This window comes from Wolffia australiana, chromosome 20 (genome assembly GCF_029677425.1).
Source record: "Wolffia australiana isolate 7733 chromosome 20, ASM2967742v1".
Lineage (NCBI taxonomy): Eukaryota > Viridiplantae > Streptophyta > Magnoliopsida > Alismatales > Araceae > Wolffia > Wolffia australiana.
Genome location: NC_135854.1, coordinates 1,052,516 through 1,074,099, shown reverse-complemented (window position 1 = coordinate 1,074,099; position 21,584 = coordinate 1,052,516). Strand labels below are relative to the sequence as shown.

General features: G+C 43.6%; 1 protein-coding gene across 1 annotated transcript in view; it reads left to right on the top strand.

Moving 5' to 3' along the window:
* Positions 1–21,074, top strand: part of LOC144716322 (tetratricopeptide repeat (TPR)-containing protein) — a 43,247-nt gene extending 22,173 nt beyond the window's left edge. The window contains exons 7-21 of the mRNA XM_078591446.1: positions 799–994; positions 9,670–9,927; positions 10,085–10,231; positions 12,787–12,865; positions 13,150–13,263; positions 13,770–13,930; positions 14,033–14,151; positions 14,405–14,507; positions 14,598–14,666; positions 15,398–15,515; positions 15,731–15,845; positions 16,296–16,483; positions 17,772–17,884; positions 18,826–19,117; positions 20,709–21,074. Coding sequence (XP_078447572.1) covers positions 799–994; positions 9,670–9,927; positions 10,085–10,231; positions 12,787–12,865; positions 13,150–13,263; positions 13,770–13,930; positions 14,033–14,151; positions 14,405–14,507; positions 14,598–14,666; positions 15,398–15,515; positions 15,731–15,845; positions 16,296–16,483; positions 17,772–17,884; positions 18,826–19,101 — 2,056 coding nt within the window. The 3' untranslated portion in view covers positions 19,102–19,117; positions 20,709–21,074. The remainder of the gene's footprint in view (positions 1–798; positions 995–9,669; positions 9,928–10,084; positions 10,232–12,786; positions 12,866–13,149; positions 13,264–13,769; positions 13,931–14,032; positions 14,152–14,404; positions 14,508–14,597; positions 14,667–15,397; positions 15,516–15,730; positions 15,846–16,295; positions 16,484–17,771; positions 17,885–18,825; positions 19,118–20,708) is intronic.
* The last annotated feature ends 510 nt before the right edge of the window (positions 21,075–21,584 follow it).

The following is a 21,584-nucleotide window of genomic DNA, read 5'->3' as shown; positions in this document are numbered from 1 at the left end:
CAAATCTTTCACCTTTGTCATCAGACGGCTCAATAGCTTCATCAATCTAGAACTTGTCATATGTTGAAAAGGAGGTGTCAACATCACACACATGCGGACTAAAGGCACGGGTGAGTTCAAATAAAACTGGTGGGAGTCAGGTCTAAAAATAAGGACGGCGGAATAAGGCATCAGGTTTCATTCTCAAGAAAATCAGTTCGGCTAGAGCAGAGATTCTCCTGATTCTCACTCGTGGAGAGGACATCCGATCCGGGTGATCTGCCTACTACCGTTCAAGGATCCTTTTCCCCAACTATTGTGCTTGCTTCATTTCACTCTTTCATACGTTTTACTCTCAGTTAAGATGAATTATTGAGATTGTTTTGACGATTTCTATTCAAGGAACTTTTTCCATATTGTGCTATCGTCATATTGATTACAATCCTATATCATATCAAGGATTCTCAACACTGATCGACTTGATCTTGATCAGAAAGGTTCCCTTATACCAGTTCTATTGAGTGGGTCAACAATAAAGGGTTGAGTTCTGATAGCAACCCATTAATGGTGGGAACTATCCTATCATGAGGAAATACCCTTTCTCTTTATCATTTTCTGTATATTTCTTCTGCAAAATGCTTGAAAGTGTTGTCAGTTTTTGCAAAATGGTTAAACTCTTATCAGTATTGCCAAGATCTTGGCCTAATATTGCTATGACGACTATTCATGGCGTTTAATGGTAGAGATTTCCTTCTCATTGCATCCATTTCTCCTTTTCGGACATTGCTTTCTCTTAAAGATTTTCATCATTTTTTGCAGAGAGCAAGGAAACACTGGTCAAGCAAGGCACTGTCTGAGGAAAGCTATTAGAGCAGATCCTCTTGACATTGGTCTAAAATTTGACTATGCATTGCTGTATATAGAAGTTGGTGAGTATCAGGAAGCTTGGAAGTCTCTTGAAGAAATTGTAAAGAACTGCCAAGATGATTTTGAAGCACAGATAAAAGTTTGCAAGGTACGCTTGCTACTTGTTTCCACCTTTTTTCTCAATTCATTTTGTTATATTTTATGTCATAGCTTCTTATTGGTATACCTTTTCTTCCTCTATGTTGATATTATCCCATGCAGTGAATTGACTATAGCTATCCTCTTTATGTAATGTGAAGAGCACATTTTTTAAATTGTTTTTCTGAAAAAAAAATTCAATTGAGGGTGGATTACACTTGAGTAGCCAGATGAAGGGAAAAATGTTTCTCCTCAGTAAGTTCTTTGTTGGGTAGTTCACAAATGCAGAATGAGATAGCTGATTCGGATCATCCCAAAACCCGATCAAATTATGAAGATTCTTGAAAGAAACAAGTTATGATTGCCAATAGAATGAATGTACCAAAATCCAGTCGTTGTAGTCTTCCCACCCAAATGAATTCAAGAATGAGATCAAGTTTGTTGAAAAGAGGGAGATGGATTGATATATTCCAAAAATGTGGTATAACTTACGTTGCTGGATTAGCTTGCTCCTCGCTCTGGAATTCATTGGATTGGGTCCCTTGTGAACCTTGGAGAATCTCCACAGCTCCACAGCTCCCACCTAAGCTCCGAGAAGAAATCCCAATGTGAAAAAGGTAAACGTTCTTGAAGGTGTCTCCCTCTTATTTATAGACTCACACATTGTCCGTTCCAATATTAGTAAGGGCCCTCAAGTGCCCCCCTTTCATGCCTGTCTCCTCTTGTACTTCCTTGGTAGACTCATATTAGTAGTCACAATTCATCCCGTACGAACAAGAAATCTACCACAAGAAGTTGTGTCCATGTTACGCACTCTTGTAACAATGACAAATTGGATAGTAATTGCAAATCGAAGAGTTTCCAGAAACAGCAATATAGATGAGAATTCAAATAGCTCCGGCTAAGATCGTGACGGCTACTCCCACTGGCAGCAGCAGCTCCTCCTCGATCTCTAGGGCGATCTCCCTCTCTAGGCAGATTCCTCCCTCCTGCGGCAGGCGAGCTCCCTCCCGCAGCTCCTGAGTCCGCGGCCTAGCTGCCGAGACCTCCTTGCCAAGAAAATACCAGAATGCCATACCTGGATGGCGACGTCCTTAATTATAGGAGCCCTGGTGACGCCCCCCCCCTTCAGTGTTCAGTTAGACTGGTCAACAGCCCGTTGACCAGATCTGGGTCCCTTTCTTTGATACTTTTTATGATAGCGTCTATCAGTCCACAATCAAGAAGCATTCAATACCGTAAGGGCTAGTCTGGTTCCCTGCTTAAGTCTTCCATGATAGAATTGGATATTAAGAGAATCGGCTAAATCATCCCGAGCAAATGAATATCCCCCACAGAAACTTATAAGAGGTTTTTTCCTCATACGGCTCAAGAAAGAATGATTCTAAAATTAAAAGGTTTATATTGACTCAAAATAAAAATGCACTTGTCATTTTATTTTAAGTCAGACATTGGGGAATAATTCTCGTACCCTTAAATGAACCAGCTGTAAGCATCTGAAATAAGGTGTTGCACCTATCTCAATTAATCTAGTCTCATTTGTCCCGTGAGAATCTGGTTTGGGCTTCATTTTCCACTGTTGAGCAATGCCTGCACCATAATTGAGAGTAACAGATACGAGTCCATAAAAGTAGGAAGAAGTGTGGACATAAGGAACAGGGAGACACAGGCCCTGGTGGGCCAGATGGCTCTCACCTGGAAAAGTAACTCCCCATCCTTGATAGGTAGTAGAGATAGGGAAAAAAATCATGCTGTAAATAAGAAGGACCTTGGTAGAACGCATCCTTGGCATTTTGACTTTGTGGAAGGTATAGCGGGCTCTGGAGAGCTAGCTGTTGCATTCTGCTTGGAGGTTTGACCAGAGTGCTTGGGTTATTGCGGTGGTGTTCGCCTATCGATATCTGATATTGGACAGTCTGATATCTAATATCTGGCAAAATGAAGATGGAATGAGATGATGACCATAAGATATCGGACAAATATCTCATATGCATCTGATGTCAGATCTTGGCACAGATGCCAAAGGGGTGTGGATGATTTGTACTGGATACCGAAATCTGACATCTGTCTAGATATCCTATTTCTGAATTCAGATATTGATATCTGGATGTCAGATTACAATGTCCAGCTATCAGATGTCAGTAGTGGCATCGGATATTTGTTTTTTTATTTAAAAAGAAGTTAACCATTTGGAGAAAGTTAAAGGACTGTAGCAAAATATAATCCTGTCTTGCATGGGAGTCTCAATGTGAGATATGATTGTTGACTTTGATTTTTGAGAGTCAGACAGCTACACGGTTGTGTCCAAGTCTGGCAATATCTGATACAATCCCTGCTGGGGAACGTGCCAAGAAAGAAGATGGAGGGGACCTTGGTGGGATGGACGACGCTGAGGTGGGCGAGAGCGATGGAGGAGCGTCAGGGTGGGCGTCGACAAAGGGGAAAAGAACCAATGGAGTGGATGTCGCCTAGTGAGATAGTACCTACCAAAGGGAAATACTTAATTTTAACTTCATGTCTTGCTCTCCAACAAGGAGGGCTATATATTTTAAAGGAAATGCAAGAGGATAATGCAAAGACGAGAATGCCCCTAGTGGGCTTACAAGAGGGAATAGATCGTGACAATATCCTCCCCTATTGACTCTGACCATTCAAATTCTAGCCTTGGTTTTTCATGGGCCATGTGGCATTCCATAGATTGATGAGCAATCTAATTACATAACCAACAGTTGGTGAATGCGACATTTGCCTTACTTTTACTATTTTATCATATAACCTTACATAATAACTTTTATGTACTTATCTGTTAAACTCTTGGCTGATCAGGAGAGGCATACGACTCAAAAGATTGAATAGAGTGGACACTCTGTCGGAGATATACTTTTTATTCTATCGCATCTGGTTTCAATACCAGCCAATACAGTAAGGGGCAGTGGATTCCGCTGACTCATTTGACTTGGTCACTTATTAATCCAATCGTCTGGGCCACTTATAAATGTGGACCACTTACAGTTACTTGGAGGATAACAAGCAAGAGCAAGGTCAAGAATCGTACTTGTCAAGAGAGGAAGGAAGAAGATAATGACATGACTCAATAGAGTACATGGCTGGGTATACATATACCCTAGGAGAGAGAGAATGATAAGAGGGCTAATGGGCTTATAGAATAGGGCCCATTAGCCCATAAGGCTGACTATCTCACTAACACCCCCCCGCAAGCGAAGTATGGATGTCATCCATGCCGAGCTTGGACACTGCACGTTGCAGGAGAGGTCGAGATAGTCCTTTGGTAAGGACATCAGCAGCTTGATCAGCGGATGGAACAAATTCCAAGTCAAAGATGCCCTCGTCCACGCGCTCCTTGAAGAAGTAGCGGTGGAGTTCCATATGCTTGATCCGTCCCTGTTGGCCAGGGTTCTTTGCCAAGGCGATTGCCGACTTGTTGTCGCAGTAGAAGTGGATCGGGCCGGAATACTCCACACGAAGGTCATGGAGAATTCCGTATATCCACTGGCCTTCAGAGGCCCCATCGGCAAGTGCCCGGTATTCGGCTTCAGCACTGGAGCGGGACACTTTGTCCTGCTTGCTGCTCTTCCAACTGACAAGACTGCCGAAGACAAAAGTGCAGTACCCCGTGGTGGAACGACAGTCCACAACTGAGCCGGCAAAGTCCGCATCCGTGTACACCTTCACGGTCCGCTCCATACTCCGAGGAAAGAACAAGCCCTTCTCGGGGCAGCCCTTTAGGTACGCAAGTACCCGGTTGGCTGCCTGACGATGGATCTCCCGCGGAGAGTGCATGAACTGACTGAGGAGGTTGACGGCGAAACTGATGTCGGGGCGGGTGTGGGTCAAGTACAGGAGTTTCCCCACCACCTGCTGGTACTGATATGCGTTCACCGGTGCTGAGTCCTCCCCCTTACCCAACTTGACGTTAGGGTCGATGGGAGTAGTAACCGGTGCACACTCAGTCATTCCGGTCAAGGCCAGTAGGTCAACGGATACTTCTGCTGTGACACAAAGATCCCCCGGGGGGAGTAGGCCACCTCAAGGCCGAGGAAGTAGCGAAGAGGCCCGAGGGCCTTGATTTCGAACTCCTTGGCCAACGCAGAGCTGAGGCGGCCGGCCTCTGCAGAATCGGACCCCGTGATGAGGATGTCGTCGACGTACACGGCCAAGATGGAGACACCTGCGGAACTGTGACGGAAGAATAGGAGGCATCCCATTGCTCTGAGTGTAGCCTCGGTCTTCATGACCAAGAGAACCGACCAACCACATCCGCGGTGACTGTTTCAGTCCATAGAGAGACTTCCGCAGCCGGCAAACGGTGCCCGGGGGGCCAAGGGTATACCCGGGAGGTGGCTGCATGTACACCTCCTCCGTCAAGTCACCGTGGAGAAAAACATTCTTCACATCGAACTGTCGTATCGGCCAGTCGGAATGAGCCGCAAGCGCCAAGAGGAGACGGACATGAAGAACATTGCTGACCACTCCGAGGCCGTCTACAAACACTGCCCCAATTCCAGCAACACGCAACCGTCCACCACCGGCTGTAATAACTGTACGGTCCCCACTATGCCTTTCGTAGGATACAAACCGGTCATTGAACGGGGTCATGTGTTCGGTTGCCCCCGAATCAAGAACCCAGCTCGTATCCGATACGAGAGGCGAGTAAGAAGCCGTACCACAATACCACTGTTCAGACTGAGGGAGAGAGAACGCACCAAATCCACCAAAATGTGCCGTCGACGGAGTCGGAGTCTGCATAGTAGCCACTTGGTCACGGAGACGGGCCAAGTCGGCTTGGAGCTGCTCAAGAGTCGCCGGGCTGGTAGAAGAGGTAGAGGAGGAGGCAACCATAGTTTTCCCTTCGGTAGCCTCCTTCTTTTTCCGGTTGTCGTACTGACGCTTCTTGCACCACTTGCGGAGATGTCCAGGCTTGCTGCAGTAAGAGCAAATCAGCCCGGAGGGGGCCGCCTCCGCGGGGGGAGCAGGAGCGGGCGAGGGAGGCCGGGCGAGGAGGGCAGTCGAGTCACGAGCTGCCTCCGAGGAGAGAGTGCCAATGACATGAAAATGACTCTCCTCTTCCTGGAGTTCCTTCACCAAGTCATCAATGGAAGGAAGGCCTTCCTTGCGATGGAGGGCACGGCGCCGAGTGTCGTCATACTCCTTGTTTAGGCCATAAAGAAACCCCAAGAGGCGTAGGCGAAGAGTGTTCTGGAATGACTTGCACGTCGGATCATCCGTCGGCAAGTAGTAGTCCACCTCGTCCCACAGCTTCTTGTGTGCCAGCGCATAGTCCGAGATGGACAGTGCGCCTTGGCGAAAGTTGCTGGCTTTAGCAACGAGCATAAAGAGGCGCCAGTTGTCCCCTTCGCGTCGCAGAATTTGTTGGCCTGGTCCCAAAACCCTTCACGGTGGCGCAGCGAGGAACCTTTCACGGAACGAGGTGCCAGGGAGGTCGTGTAGAGCCATCCAAGCACGCATTGTTCCTCGGCTTCCCACGCCGCATAGTGTGGATGGGTCGATGGAAGCGGGGCTTGTGTGCAATGCTTGAACAGTTGGCGCGCCTTGAGAGTAGTCTCGACAAAGTGACGCCACTGTAACAAATTCGGGCCCTGGAGACACGTCGTGTCGGGAACCGCCGGCAGAGAATGAGTAACCTTGTGTGACAAGGGTTCTCGTTGAAAGTCTGCATCGGTGAAGCCATCATCTGGGACGGCCGGTTGACGCGTCTGGCCCGTGGAGTAAAGTTCCTCCGACATCAGAGCCGTGGTCTCTACGGAGACGGCTGTTGTGACTGAGGTTGCGGCCCGTGCTGCGGCTGCGGCTGCAAGCTGCGGCTGCGGCGGCGGCGGCTGCTTCGGCGGCTGCTGCGGCTTCTGCTGCTGCTTCGGCGGCGGCAGCTGCTTCGGCGGCTACTGCGGCTGTGCGCGGCTGCGGCTGTGCGTGGCTGCGGCTGTGCGCGGTTGCGGCTGTGGCTGGCGCGCGGCTGCGGCGGCGGCTGTGCGCGGCTGCTGCTGGGCGCGGCTGCGGCTGTGCGCGGCTGCGGCTGTGCGCGCGGCTGCGGCTGCGCGTTGGCTGCGCTGCGGCTGCGGCTGTGCTGGCTGCGGCTGTGCGCGCTGCTGCTGCGCGCGCTGCGCGCGGCTGCAGCTGCGCGCGGCTGCCGGCGGGCTGCGCTGCGGCTGGCTGCGGCTGCGGCTGTGTGCGGCTGCGGCTGCGTTGCGCGCTGCGCGGTTGTGCGCGGGTTGCAGCTGCGGCTGTGCACGGCTGCGGCTGCGGTTCCGGCTAGGGCTGCGGCTGCGGCTGGTTCTCCGGAAGCTCCGCGGGCTGGCTACAGCTCGCGCTGTGGCTGATCCGTCGGTCACGCTCCGGATTCGCTAGACAGCGAGAGGGTGATGTCAAACCCTAGATGGAAGAGCTCTGGAGCTCTGATACCATGTCAAGAGAGGAAGAAGATAATGACATGACTCAATAGAGTACATGGCTGGGTATACATATACCCTAGGAGAGAGAGAATGATAAGAGGGCTAATGGGCTTATAGAATAGGGCCCATTAGCCCATAAGGCTGACTATCTCACTAACAGTACTCACAGTATTTTTTGGTTTATTCAAAAATCTGAGCCGTCACTGAAGCTTTGCTCTCGGAAAATGAGAGAAGTATCAAGGGCGAGGGAGGTCAACATGAGACTTTCACTCAAATTTTTTAGCATGACACTCAAAAAAGAGGAGTGTACCACTCAAAAGGTTGAGTTTCGTGGAAATTCCATTGGAAGTACGCATTGCATATTGTGAGTATGATTTTTGATCTTTTTCTTACTATTTTGATATATATACGTATCAGTAATTTATCCGTGAACATTATGTATTCTCTATCTTCCGTTTAATATCACGGGGCTTGGTTGTGCCAGGTTGTGATGGCTCAGGTTTGTACACAATTTGTTACTGAAATTATGCAACGAGAGACAGAAATAACTTTATTTCCAATGAAAAAGTTCTCGTTCTCATTCTCTCTTTTCTCCAATCACTGCTGGTTCTTTACAAATCATACTCAACTCTGTTGATGTTCTTGAGTCAGTTGGACACAACTGCTTTTGAAAGAATTCTTTATAAGAGCAAGAGACATCATTTTTGGTATCAGAGTCTCACCTGGATTCGAGTGTAGACAACATGGTGGAGGATGATATGATCCATTATGGATATTTGCAAAATTTTCTCTCACTTCCGATAACTAGATGCATCTCCCTAGAGGTGGGTAAAAAGTACGACTTGAATTAGTTTTTACCTCTTCTTGGCCATCGCCTCTCTTCCCTTTCCAGCCTCCTAAGATGATCTTACCAGCTGCATTGGCAATGACAACACCCTCTTGTTCCTGGTGGAAATCTTACCGAAGGACTGTTCTTTTCTCCGTTCCGGTGTTTTATTGCTAAGATTTGGACTTATTGCAATTTATAGGATTCAAGGGAGATTCTAATATTGGGATCTTTGGTACGTAAGACTCTTGGTGTCTTGGGTAGAAGACAAATACAAGGGGAAACCAGAGAACATGATTGGGTAGAAGTGAGAAGAGAAACAAGAAAATGGAATATCTTAATCAGTAGATTGAAAGCATTACTATTTCCACAATTGGTGACGAAGACTGCAACCATTTATTTTTTGTGTGCCCTGTCGCTCATTCAATCTGGACCATCCAAGCGCACCTGGGCAGAATGTGATGTCAGAGGAGGTCTTTTGGGATTTCATAAGCAAGGAGGCCCTAGGAGGAGGGAGGAGGGAGGAGGGGGGTTGAGCGTTGACAGTGCTATGGGCAATATGGCTACACCGAAATGAGGGAATATTTTGGTGGGGGGGTGGGGGGGGCAAGGTGTCCAAGGAAAGGCTAACACACGAGGCTGAGGGCCTCATGGCCTCGTGGTTCGCTAGAGAGGTAATCAGATAAGGGAGGGGTTGGGCAGGTTGTGGGGAGAGTTAGCAACCTCCACATATAACTTTGGGTGGTTACCGCTTTGTTGGGTGACCACCTTAAATATCTTTTCAAAAAAAAATTAATGAAACAAATAAATTATTGAATTTTAAAGAACACGGATTGGATTCAACCTTTCGCTGATCCAGGATCCTCCCAAAAATAACTATGTTCTCCCTTGTCCGTCATTCTTGTAACTTTCTTTGTTCTTTATTTGCATCTGCTTTCAGCAACAAGCCTGGAGAGACATTTCAGTCACCTTGCATTGGACTAGTTTATTAGGTTAAGTGTGATTTAACGACAATCTCCCTCTTGGCAGAATACAATTTTCAGTCACCGCTTCCACCTATCCAGCTGGGGTTTGACGAAAGAACAAAAGAGAAATTTCTTTCAAAGAACCTAATTTAAGTCCATAGCAGGTTAAATACCAGCTTACAAGTCCATAGCTCATGGCGTGTCTAATTTAAGTCACTTATTCCCAACGTGGGAATAATTAACTAAAAGCGCAACTGATAATAAGTGATAGAAAAGAAAATAGAAAGTTAGCCACTTATTACTTGTTATCACCTATAACAAGTAATAGAAAATGGAAGACTGGAGAAAGGCATTTAGGAAGGACTCGACTAACATAGACTTTGAAGTTGTGCCGCGTTAGCTGCTCTCATTGTTTCTTTCAAGCTCTTTTCTTGTCAAACCTAATTATTTCAACTTTGGAAACCAGATTTATCATGAGCATGGTCAAATAAGCAGGGCTACAGAAGTCTTGGAAGCGTGTATTGACACACACTCCTCTCTGGCTGACGTCAACACATTCTCTCTGTTAATCATTTTGCTGATGAAAACTAATTCTCATGGAAAGGCACTTAAGTATATTGATCAGGCAAGATCAATTTTTTACTCCGGGAAAGAAGTGTCTCTTTTTCTTGCTCTAAAGGCTGGAATTTGCGAGCTGTATCTTGGTGATACTAAAAATGCAGAGGTATCCTCCTCCCTCTTCTCTTTCTCTTATTCACTACCAATGCCTTCTATTTGCTTAGCACTGATCCTTGGTCAACCATTCTATATGGGAGCAGAAGTTTTTTGGCTAACTTAAATATTATTTATGTTTTGTTAACTAATATCTTAAATTGTGGCAGACTCACTTTCAGCGTCTACGAAATGAACCAATGGAAAATGTGAGCAGTTTTATTTTAGAGGTTGCAAATGCATACTCAAATGTTGGGCTCCATGACTCTGCGCTGAATTACTATTCCATGCTTCAAGAGATTTCTTCCATCGAGAAAGTATGTAAGCTTTCAGCTTGGTGGTATTTACCTCCTTGGGCGGCATTCATCTGTTTGATCTTGATTTTAATTTCGTTTTCCAATCATTTAAGTCTGTATTTCTCTTTGTAATTTTTTAATGGTTCTGCCCGTTTTAAAGATATTTGTTTGAAACAAAAGAGAGAACTCGAGCTCTTTGTAATTCACAAAGAGAGAAGGAAAGGGAGGGATGGCGGTAAAGTTGGAGATAGAGACAGAGAGAGATATATAGACAATGCAAAGAGAAAGACGCAGAGAGAGACAGAGAAACTAATAGAAAGTCATCTATATAGAGAAAGTATGCAGCAAGGAATAAGGTAGGTAGGAGTGCAGACAAAGGCAGCATTGTGCCAACTCGTCTATAACTCAACCATTATCATCGTTATACAGGAAATGGCAACCATGGGATCTTCCACCACTGGTACCTGGAATGACATTTGCAGGGAAAAGACCAGAGTGACCGTTCAAAAATTGAGACTGCCTGGAGTTTTTGTTGGAGATAAGGGACTTTTATGTAATTTGCTTTTTCTTTATGGTATCTAATGATGGATAACAAAAATGGCTTTCCAGTAGCCAACTTTTAACTGATAAAACTGCCATTAAACTTATAACTACATGGAGTTGGAGTACCTCACCTAGATACACTGAATGTGGCTCTACTGACGAAATGGGTTAGACGGATCGTGGGACCGGAGGATGACCTGATTAAGGATGTCTTGAGGGACAGATACAGCTCCAATTTGGACTGGGAGAATTTGATGGATAAGGTGAGGGGGGTGTTCCCCTTAGTTAGGGAATTCTTCCGGGCTCAATTGGGGAATGGCGCCGGCTTTAGGTTTTGGATGGATGATTGGACGTCGCGTGGTCGCTTTCGAGACCTTTTCCCTCGCCTGTATGCCCTAGCCCGTCATCGGCAGGTGTTAAGGATTGATGCACTAACCATGGGCCTAAGGCCATGTTATTGTAATAGAACTATTAGGATATTTAATAAAAGAACTAATGACCTTAGGATGCTGCTAATGGACCTCTGACAGGCCCATTAGCAGCCCAGTAATGGCCCACTATGGGCCCACTAAGGGCCCACTGAATATCGGGCCCAATCAGGGCCCGATATATTCTGGGCCTGTTCTGGACAGGCCCAGCGTCTAACGGCTAGTCTTTAACTAGCCGTTGGACCCTCCAACGGTCACTTTTCAAAAGTAACCGTTGGAGGGTTACTTGTTTAACAAGGAATTACTTGTTAAACAAGTAACTCTGTCTGAAAGGGCTTTTCGCCCTGGATTAATTCTGTATATAAGGGGAACTATGATGCAGTAATAGACATCTTTTCTTGCCCCAATCTTGTGCACTCTCTCTCTCTCTCTACTTTCTCTCTCTACTTTCTCTCTCCTCGGATTACCATTTTCACAGCAAGCATTGGTGGAAGAGTGTTGGGATGGTGTGTGGTGTCCAACTTTTGCGGCCATCTTATCAATTCAGCGGGTGGAGGATCTCTTAAGCCTTTCGCAAACACTGGTCAACTGGCGGCCAATGGAGGGGATGACAGATGGGTGGATATGGGCATTGGGCCCGTTCTCCAGTCGAGGAGTATACCAGAGGTTGAGAACACACCACAATGAGGATCCGATCATCTTAGGAGGCAAAAGATACCTCTGAAGGTTATAGTGTTTGCCTGGATGCTCGCCAGAAAGTGGACAATGACCCGTGTGAGACGTCGAAGGTTTTTCCCGGAAGAATCATCACTGTGCCTTCTGTGTATGGAGGAAGAGGAGTGCGAGCATCTTTTTTCCAATGTCGGCCTGCCCGTGCGATATGGGCTAGCCAGGGGCCAGCAGAGATTATGTCGAGTTCGGTCTCATGGGCCACACTGCCGCGGCGTTGACGTTGGGTTGAGAAGGAGGGGGGGCTGAGATTCGCGATGCTTTGGGCGATATGGTCCCACCGCAACGAGGTCTTATTCAAGGGGAAGGCAATGTCGGTGGATAGGGCTATAAATGAAGTGGAGAGACTTGTGTTTTGTTGGTTTGGTCCTGGCTGAGGTGGATGGTATGTGGGCCACGATGGGGCATTGTATTGGCCTAGATACCCCCTGTCCATGTGTACAGAGGTTCACCAAGCTGGGTGATCTTCTTTATTGTTAAAAAAAAAACCAAAAAAAAAATTACATGGAGTCAATTACAGTAGCCGCATAAACTAAAGGAAAGTCAAAAAATTAATTGTTAAAATGAAAGTGATTGCCTTATACATGTACCATGTAACATCCTGTGTAGGTTCAATATTGTCTAGTAAGTTGCTCAGAAAATATAATGTGCCCAGTAGAGCAGAATCAAGTTAGCGGTTGTCAGCTTTCATCTCTTGGAGAAATGCCAGTTTTGCAATTTGAATTATTATTTGGACTAAAATCTTTCTCATGTGGCCTTTAAGGACCCCAAAAATATTAACCCAGCGTGTAACACATTTTTAAATTTTGTCAATATCCTGTTCCCCGATTTTCATGATTGTTAAACGTGTCAGGGTTATAAACTTGATTCGTACAGGGACCACTGCTGCTGAAAATCGGACACTGTTATCTATCTTTGAAGGAGAGGGTAAAAGCCATTCCTTTCTTTCATCAAGGTATCGGTTTTACACTTCCTAGTTTCTCTTCCATAACCTTCGACAACTTTTTACAGATTAACTTTCGTGAGAGTTGGTTTAAACAATTAGACAATAGCTTTATGGGCCTTATGTGGACAAATTTTTACTGTGTCTTCGATTAAGTCTAAATTTTAATTTAGAGTACGGATCTTATGTATTTAGCTTATGGTATTATCAGGAAAATTTTCAGTGGTATTAATTAGATCATAAAAATGTCAATTTAGTACTTCAATGGGTTTTGAGTCGATTCCTTCTGGATGTAGCGCTGTCTTTGATGGAGAATGATATCGATGCCCGGCTTGTTCTGTCTTCTCTTCTTAATGAAGATGGAAGAATGGATGAAGCAATCCTCTTGCTCCTACCTCCTGGAAATTGTGGTGAGTTTTATTTATCTTCTGATTCGGCACTAGAAGTTTGACGTTTAAAATTTTCCTCAGATATTATCTCAGCCCCTCAATTTTCATTATTCTACGTCCCCTTCCTCATCTTCTTCCTCTTCTTCTTCTTCTCTCTCCTTCCTCTCTCTCTGTCTATTCCTTCACCTATTCTTTCTATTCCTTCACCTATTCCTTCACCTTTTCTGTCTATTCCTTCACCTTATTTTCTCTCCCTCTTGTTCTCTCTGTCTATTCCTTTACCTATTCGTTCTCTCTCACTCTTGTTCTCTCTCTCTACTGCTTTACCTATTCTCTCTCTCTCTCTGTCCCTTCCCATATTCTCTCTCTTGCTATTGTTCATTGATTTGACTTTCTGGGCCGTTTTCTCACTACGCACCATAATGTAACTTTGTGTTCTTACATTCTATCTCTCATTTTTATCTCTTGCCCTCTGATATACCCTCAACCTGCATTCTTTCTGTTGTCTCTTTATTTTGTCTCCTCAGAAAGTTCCGACATGTTGGAACCGGGGCATTGGTCGCTCAATGGAAGGATAAAATTGCAACTTGCAAAATTTTACCATGAAAAAAGGATGCTCCAGGAATTTGCCGACACAATCTTCGACTGTGTCCGTGAAACATTATTTATTGAGGCAATGAACGAAAAGGTGACAAGGCTTTTAAGTGACACAATTATTTAAAGATTATTCCATGTCCCCACTCTTTCTCATTGATCGTGATCAAATAATTAAGATTTTTAACAATTAAAGGTCAAAAGCAAGAAACGGCTTTCCATGAGTGCTTTGCTTGAGCGAGCTAAGCTGCTGGAAGAGCACGAAGATGACAGCGTCTTCCGTGGATTTAGACCAATCGCTAAAGCCACTGACTTGTGAGTGTAGAAAGCTATCATGTTAATGACTTGTTCTATGGAGTTTTGATTGTTGATTTGCATCTAACCACACACATATGTCGTATGTATCATCTATTTACAAAGTCTGACATGCAAAGTAGCCGTACTAATGGATCTTGTTTCTGTCTATGTATTAAGTTTAGTCAGCCTTTTTCTTCTTTTCTGATAAATTTGAATTCATCACAAAAAAACTTATACTGTTGAGGTTGTAAGATGTTTTTTCTGTTGTTAGAAACAAGGCATCTAGGGCAAGAAAGCTGCTCAGGGAGAAAGAAAAACATAAAGAGGCTGGGGATCTTGAGTTGGAAGTTAGAGAATCTGATGATGAATCTGAGGTCTGGGGAACGATTTGGGTTTTAAGATGTGCATTTCAATCTTCTGTCACTCTCATCTGCTAAACATGGGTATTCCGTATTTTTTCACAGATAAATGTCTATCGTGAACCACCTCTGCAAAATATTTTGAAAGATGAGTTCTATCCCGTCATTTTAGATGTAAGAATTATCATTTCAATTTCTTCCTATCCATTAGTTTATGTTTTTCCTACGTCCATGTTATGACGAGTTGATGCAAATAGCTTAAAGACTTCATTCGTGCTCCGTGATATGCTATCCCCGCAGAATAGGTGATAATTCAAGATTATAAGACAGTGAATGGACTAAGTTAAGCTGACGTCTCACTTCTTGTCCTAAATCAGTAAAATAATTATATTTGTGGCTAATGTGTCATCTCCTGTGTCCTGAGAACCATGATCCATGGACTTATGATGAGTGGAATTAAACAAAACTTTTCTCTCCTTTCTATTATTCTCTCTATCTCTCTGTCCTCTTTCATTTCTCTTTACTTCCCTCTCTCTCTATTGATCCTTATCTCTCTCTAACGCTGTCTACTTCTCATCTCTGTCTGTCCCTTTTTGCCTCTCTCTACTCTTTCTCTCTCCCATTTGTCCTCCCATTATCCTCGTCATTTTCCTTGGCCAGGGTGACCAGCGTGACGATGATGACCCATCATCATCCTCTTGTCATTGTCATCATGGAGGATGAAACCTAATAAGAGACCATACATCCCCTATTCGTTAACCTAATATTTTTTATTACGATTATATTTGTCAGATATTTCCTTGGTTATTTAAATCCTGAAATTTCATTCGTGTTTATTAATTTCTGTCGCAGCAGAATTTCAAGAACTTTGACTGGGAAACCTCAAACTTCTCTCTGTTTTCCAGCTCTGCAATGCGCTGGTCTCTCTGCATAGATATTGGGATGCTCTTGAAATTATCAAGATGCTTCTGTACAGCACTATTTCTAAGGAGAGAAAGGAAGAGCTGAGAACAATTGGGGCCAGTATGCTATTACATTGTTTGAGCTTTTTTTTCTTTTGTATAATTTTCATTTTTGAAGGCCACATGACATGTTTTTTCATTGAATGGATGTTTTCTTCATATTTTTGCATTTATTACTAACATTTTCAGACACTTTCCGTTCTTTTCCTGTCATAAAATTGAGGATGTCTCGATTATTGTGAGTTTTCTTATATCTTTTTATTCCTCTGTTTCCAGAAATAGCTCTTGGCACAACAGACCCCAAGCATGGATACGACTGTGTGCGGGACTTTGTTCAAAAACATCCATATAGCTCAACAGCGTGGAATTGCTACTATAAGGTAGCATCAAGGTACATGATCTTTTCAGGTTTCCATTTGGCTGACATAAAACATTTTCAAGGTGCAGATCCATCAAATCAGCTTTCTCTCTCAATAATTGTCAAACTTGAGAAATCTTGCCATACATTTTTATGCATTACTTCATCCACATTAACATAAGAAATCAAACCATTCCCGCCATTCAAAGTATTAGGTTTCCCTTTTGCAGATCTTCAGACAATTAGCATTAGGCGTTTGCTTTGCATTTGATTTTTTTAATCAAATAATCAGCTTCTTTTATGAGGATCATCTCTGAAGGATTTCCCCATAAATTTACAGAAATAATAGGTGATGAGATCAACAAAACTATGCATTATTCTCACCTGGTGAAATTCTTTAATGAGAGAACTTCACCCATTATCATTTTTCTTTCTGGAGTGCTTTTGATGGGTTTGACTGCTCTAATGCTTTAATGAATTCAGGTTGGAGTATCCTTATGCAAAGCATCTGAAATTTTTGCATGAAATGAGGGAGACACGAAAGGATTGTGTGCCGCCGATTCTCATTGCTGGCCACCAGTTTGCGATTGTCAGGTACCAGTCAGCTGCCAGGGAGTACCTCCAGGCCTACAAATTACAACCTGATGATGCTCTCATTAACCTTTGCGTTGGTAAAAGACTGAAACTCTTCTCACTTTATGTGTCTATTTTTATAGCTTGACATCTATCCATTTATTTATCTATCTCTATCCATCCATCCATCCAAAAGTCTCCCTATCTTTCTCCCCTTCTATCTCTCACTATCTCTCCATCCATTTTGTATCTCTCGATCTACTTTCTTAGCCTATATCAAATCCATCCGTCTTGCTCTCTCTCACTATCACGCACATGCACATCTCGCTGACTCTTTCTCTCTTTCTCACACACACATATCTCACTGTCTCTCACCCTGTCTCCCTCTATCTCATACATACACATCCATCTCTCTGTCTCCATCTTTCACATGAACACACATTCATCTCTCTCTGTCCCTCTCTCTCTCTTGTTCACTGATCCATCTCTCTCATATTCACACATCCATCTCTCTCTCTCTCTCACTCTCTCTGTCACACACACACCTCACTCTCTCTCTGTCTGCCTCCCCTCTTTCTAACATACGCACATCCATCTTGTGCTGTCTCATTCTCTCACACGTCCATCTCACTTTCTCTCTATCACACACACACACGTACACACATTCATCTCACTCTTTCTCTCTCATATCCATCTTGCAGTGTCTCTCTCTCGCACACATCCATCTCTCTATATCTCTCTCCCACACATATCTCACTGTCTCTCTCTCTGTGCCTCCCTCTCTCACACACATCCATCTCACTCTCTCGTTCTCTCGTTTCTCTCACTTTCTTGGTCTCTCACACTCACACACACATCCAACTCGATGTCTCTCTCTGTGTCTCCCTCTCAGACACACATCCATCTCACTCTCTTTCCCTCTCGGTCTCCCCCTCACACACACATCCATCACGCCCTCTCTCTTAATCATACATCTCTCTGTGTCTCCCTCTCTCACACACACATCCAACTGCTCTCTCTCCCTCTCTCTCAAACACATGCATCTATCTTCACATGCATACACTCTCTCTTATACTTACATCTCTCTGTCTGCCCCACTCTCACACACACATCCAACTCGCTCTGTCATTGTTTCTCACACACATCCATCTCTCTCATGTACACATCTCTCTTCCTCTCTCTCACACGCAAATCCATCCCTATTATACACATCTCACGTTCTCTATCTTTCTCACACACACACACAGAGTTTGCTTTCTCTCTCTTTATCATTCTCATACAAAGACAGACACACATCTTTATCATTCTCTCTCGTTATCTTTCTCTTTGATTTATCGTCATCTTTATTATTGCAGATTTCCTTCTAAAATTGAAATTTCCTGGCAGGTACCTCTCTGATTAATGTTTCCCTGGGGTTCAGGTTGAAGAATAAGCACTTATGTGTTCTCCAAGGAATAGCGTTTCTCCTTAAATATCTCTCCATCTGCCAAAATAGCCAGGTGCCCATATTTTCTGAATGACTTAAATAATTCATCTTTGCGAGATCAAATCAAACTTCTTAGGAGCCTCCTGTTGTGATATAAAATGTGTTGACTGGCTAAAAGAGAGAGAGAGAGAGAACTCCATAAGGCTGTTGGAGTACAGGGAGGATAGAAGAGAGAGAGGGAGAGAGAGGGAGAGAGAGAGAGAGAGAGATGAATTAGGGAGGCGGGAAGGGCCATCCTGGTATTGGAATCCAAAGAAATGAGAAAACTAGCTGTTAAGGTGTCACATGTGAAAGAGTAAGCTAAATTATTTGGGCTGTGGTTCCTGGGAAGAACATAAGCACAAAAAGAGATACATAGAACCTTTCCAGCTTGAGGCCTCGTAAATATCATCACTGCCCTCTTCCCTTTTCATCGAACTAGCAGGTTAGGTGATAATTCTACAGAAGACAAGCACAAAATATAGCATTAAGGATTTCTTTCTGACGTTCATCTTGATGACCATGTTTTTTGATTCCCAAGTGTCAATCTTTGTTTTTAATTTTTCTTTCAATTATGCAGAGTCTAAACTATTTATTGAAAAATATGCAAAGTCGCGGAAGTGGACAAGGCAGATCAAAATAGAGAGAGAGAGGGAGAGAGAGAGAGAGAGAGAGGAATGTTTTGGCATGTATCCCACTGACTCCATCATCATAATCTACGACATATTTTGCCTTGTTCACATCCATGCAACTCTCAAAGAAATTTCTTCTCCCCCTCTTTAACATCATCATCATCACCACCATTGCCGTTATTGCTAGACTTTGGGTGCTTACCACAGTGCGGAAAGCTACACCTTATAGTAGGGTTGTCATTTCTCTTCTTAACATTTAGGCAGAATGTTTATCTCCAACCATCATCATAATCATCAGAAACTCGAACACTGACCAATTTTCTCTAAATATTCGGCTGTTCAGGAAGCATTGTACAATGTGGCACGGGCTTACCACATTGTAGGGCACTTCACGCTGGCGGTAGTATATTATGAGAAGGTTCTGGCCATGGAGGAGAGAGATAAGCCCATACCACGGCTTCCAAACGAGAACCCCACTCTTTTCCCTCCAAGAGAGGCTCTAAGTCCAGGGTATTGTAACCTCCGCAGAGAAGCAGCTTTTAATCTGCACTTAATTTACAAGAAAAGTGGGGCGACGGATCTTGCCAGACACGTCCTGAAGATGTACTGCTCAATTTGAACCCATTTCTGGCGAGGTTTGGCTCATATTTTCTTGTATCATCCTTTACTTTGATTCGTTCTTTTCCTGCTTGTATATTTTTTTCCTTCTGTCTTCCATTAAAATATTAACTCTTGTAAGGTAAAAATTAGAACCCCTCAATTGATGAAAACAGAAAAGTGAGTAAATAAGTCCCATGTACCCCCTCATATCAATTGAGAGGTTCTAATTGTTACCTTACAAGTGTATTTTTTCGACACTTCTGAGGTTTCATGGAAGAAAAAAACCATAGGAGTATCTGTATTGCTATATTTGATCTTTTAATTGAAACTAAGATAGGAAAATTTTCTTGAAACCCTATTTCTAACATCTCCAACTGAATACCTTCCATTATTAAGCTTCTTTTACCTTATTGGTATTATTTGAGAAAAGCCCCAATTGTGACTTGACACATACCGGTGCACCCCAAAAGATAATATGCCACCTAGTTAGGTTGCCTCTGAGATGTGACTGTGATATAGCTCTGCCCCGCACGTACAAGAGGGTCAGACTCATTCGGTCAACGTGACCAGCTAGAAGTCAACACCACAAGGCAGCTATAGCTAAAAGCGGTTGTCCACAGGTAGGAGATATTCATGAAGTCGCTGCTAAGCATCAGACTAGAAAGAGGAAGTTTCTCAATCTAGAGCGCAGGGATAGTCGATCCGACTTCCCCTGAGTTTTCTTCCATTTTTCTATGTTGTATTCCCTTCACAAACACTCAACTACTATGAAATCCTTGGAGGTGGTTTGAGACTATATCTGGGATTCAGTTCTTGATAGGATCTCGTGAGGATGAGTATGAGACTGCCTGTGATGTAAGAATCTTATTTTAGATCTGAAAATTTTATCATTTTCAACATTTTTTGTTGGAAATCACTTGCTTATTTCATAGTTTGAATGAAACTTTCTTGGTAAGTTAGCCGTTTTTCTCCCTTGTTTCTGTGTAGTTCCCAACAGAGCGCCGTCTAATCTGTGGCGAGCTCAGAAGTTTATTGGGATCTTTTTATGTCATGGGTTTAATGATTCCCCTGAACTCTTCTCATTCTTTTTATGTTATGATAATATCCCGAGAAGAGAGTTTACGAGGGGGAGCGGATTAAAACATGATAGGCTTAAGCTAAGCCTATCACGAGCAGCGTCGCTGGTTGATCGGCGGGGAGGAGCATCTCTATGGGGCAAGGTTGTTTTGAAGCGCTTTTACTTCGTAACCACCGGGTTTGAGAGCCGTGTGATCGGTGACTATCCTGCACAATTCGGAGAGCACTTGTATGTAGTCTACGCTGGTGAATGGAAGCCCCCGCAAGAAAGAAGCGGCTCTGTCGCTTCTACGCTCCGCCCCCCATAAAATTCGTGCCTTCGTCATAAAAAAACCTTCGGTGTAGTTCTTGAAGAACGTTGAATAACCTCAGAACCTTGCTTTTTGATACGTTTGCAGGAGGTTGGCTAAGTTTAGGAATGCCGTATGACCGAACTCGCTCCCGCTCCTCACGCCTTTTCTCATATGAAATTGTTTAACCCAATTTATTTTTTGTTAGTTTTTTTACTTTTTATTTTATTTACATTCTTTTACATTTATAAATCTGCAGTGCCTCAGACCCTTGTACTGCTGCTTGCTTTGTTCTCAATCGGCACCGCCTCACACCCTGTGTCTTCTGTTAGAAGTTTACTATTGCAGTCATTTTTTTATGTATTATGAAGGGAAAACCTCCCTTAAACTATTTTTTAATAGCACATCCTGATCATGTTTTCAGGAACACTACATGATAATGGGATGCTTGAGAAGCTCCATCTACTGGTTCCACCATTCTTATTTTCCAGTAGAGGCGAGTAACTTATTTTCCAAACAGATTATAAATTGGATATTTATCTTTTTTTTCTCCAATTGTAAATAAATATTTATTGTTATATTCAGTTATAATCCCAATAGTGGGAGAAGAGTAGTTTTAGACTTTTGGCATTGAGTCTATACTTCGCGATGAAAAATTTATAAATCAAGGGTGAAAGGGAGATGAATCATCTAGTAAACTCTAATGGAGAGATAAAGGCATGAGGCATTTGTGGAACAAGAGATCCCAGCGTGGAGATCGCGTCGTAGGGTTGTTTTTTCTTGACATTATTTTATCTACTATCCTTCTTTTCATCATTTCTCCACTTCTTTTTGAACTTCCCTTGATTTCCTTATTAACCTTACGTCCCTTCTTTTTGAACTACCTCCATTGTGAAGGAAATACATGCAGAAGTGCGAGAAAAAGAGAGGATAGAGTAGGGAAGATGTATTAGAGTGGCATGAGGCGCCACATTGCCTTATGAGTCTGGCAGATGGTGGAACCAAAATCCCATTTGAATATTGTCAAGGGAAAAACCAAACTTAATTAATCTAGAGATTTCCTTACAATTTTACGAATCCAAAACAGGAAAACTTACATTATTACTTCTCACTCTTTCCTCTCTGGAATCTTGGA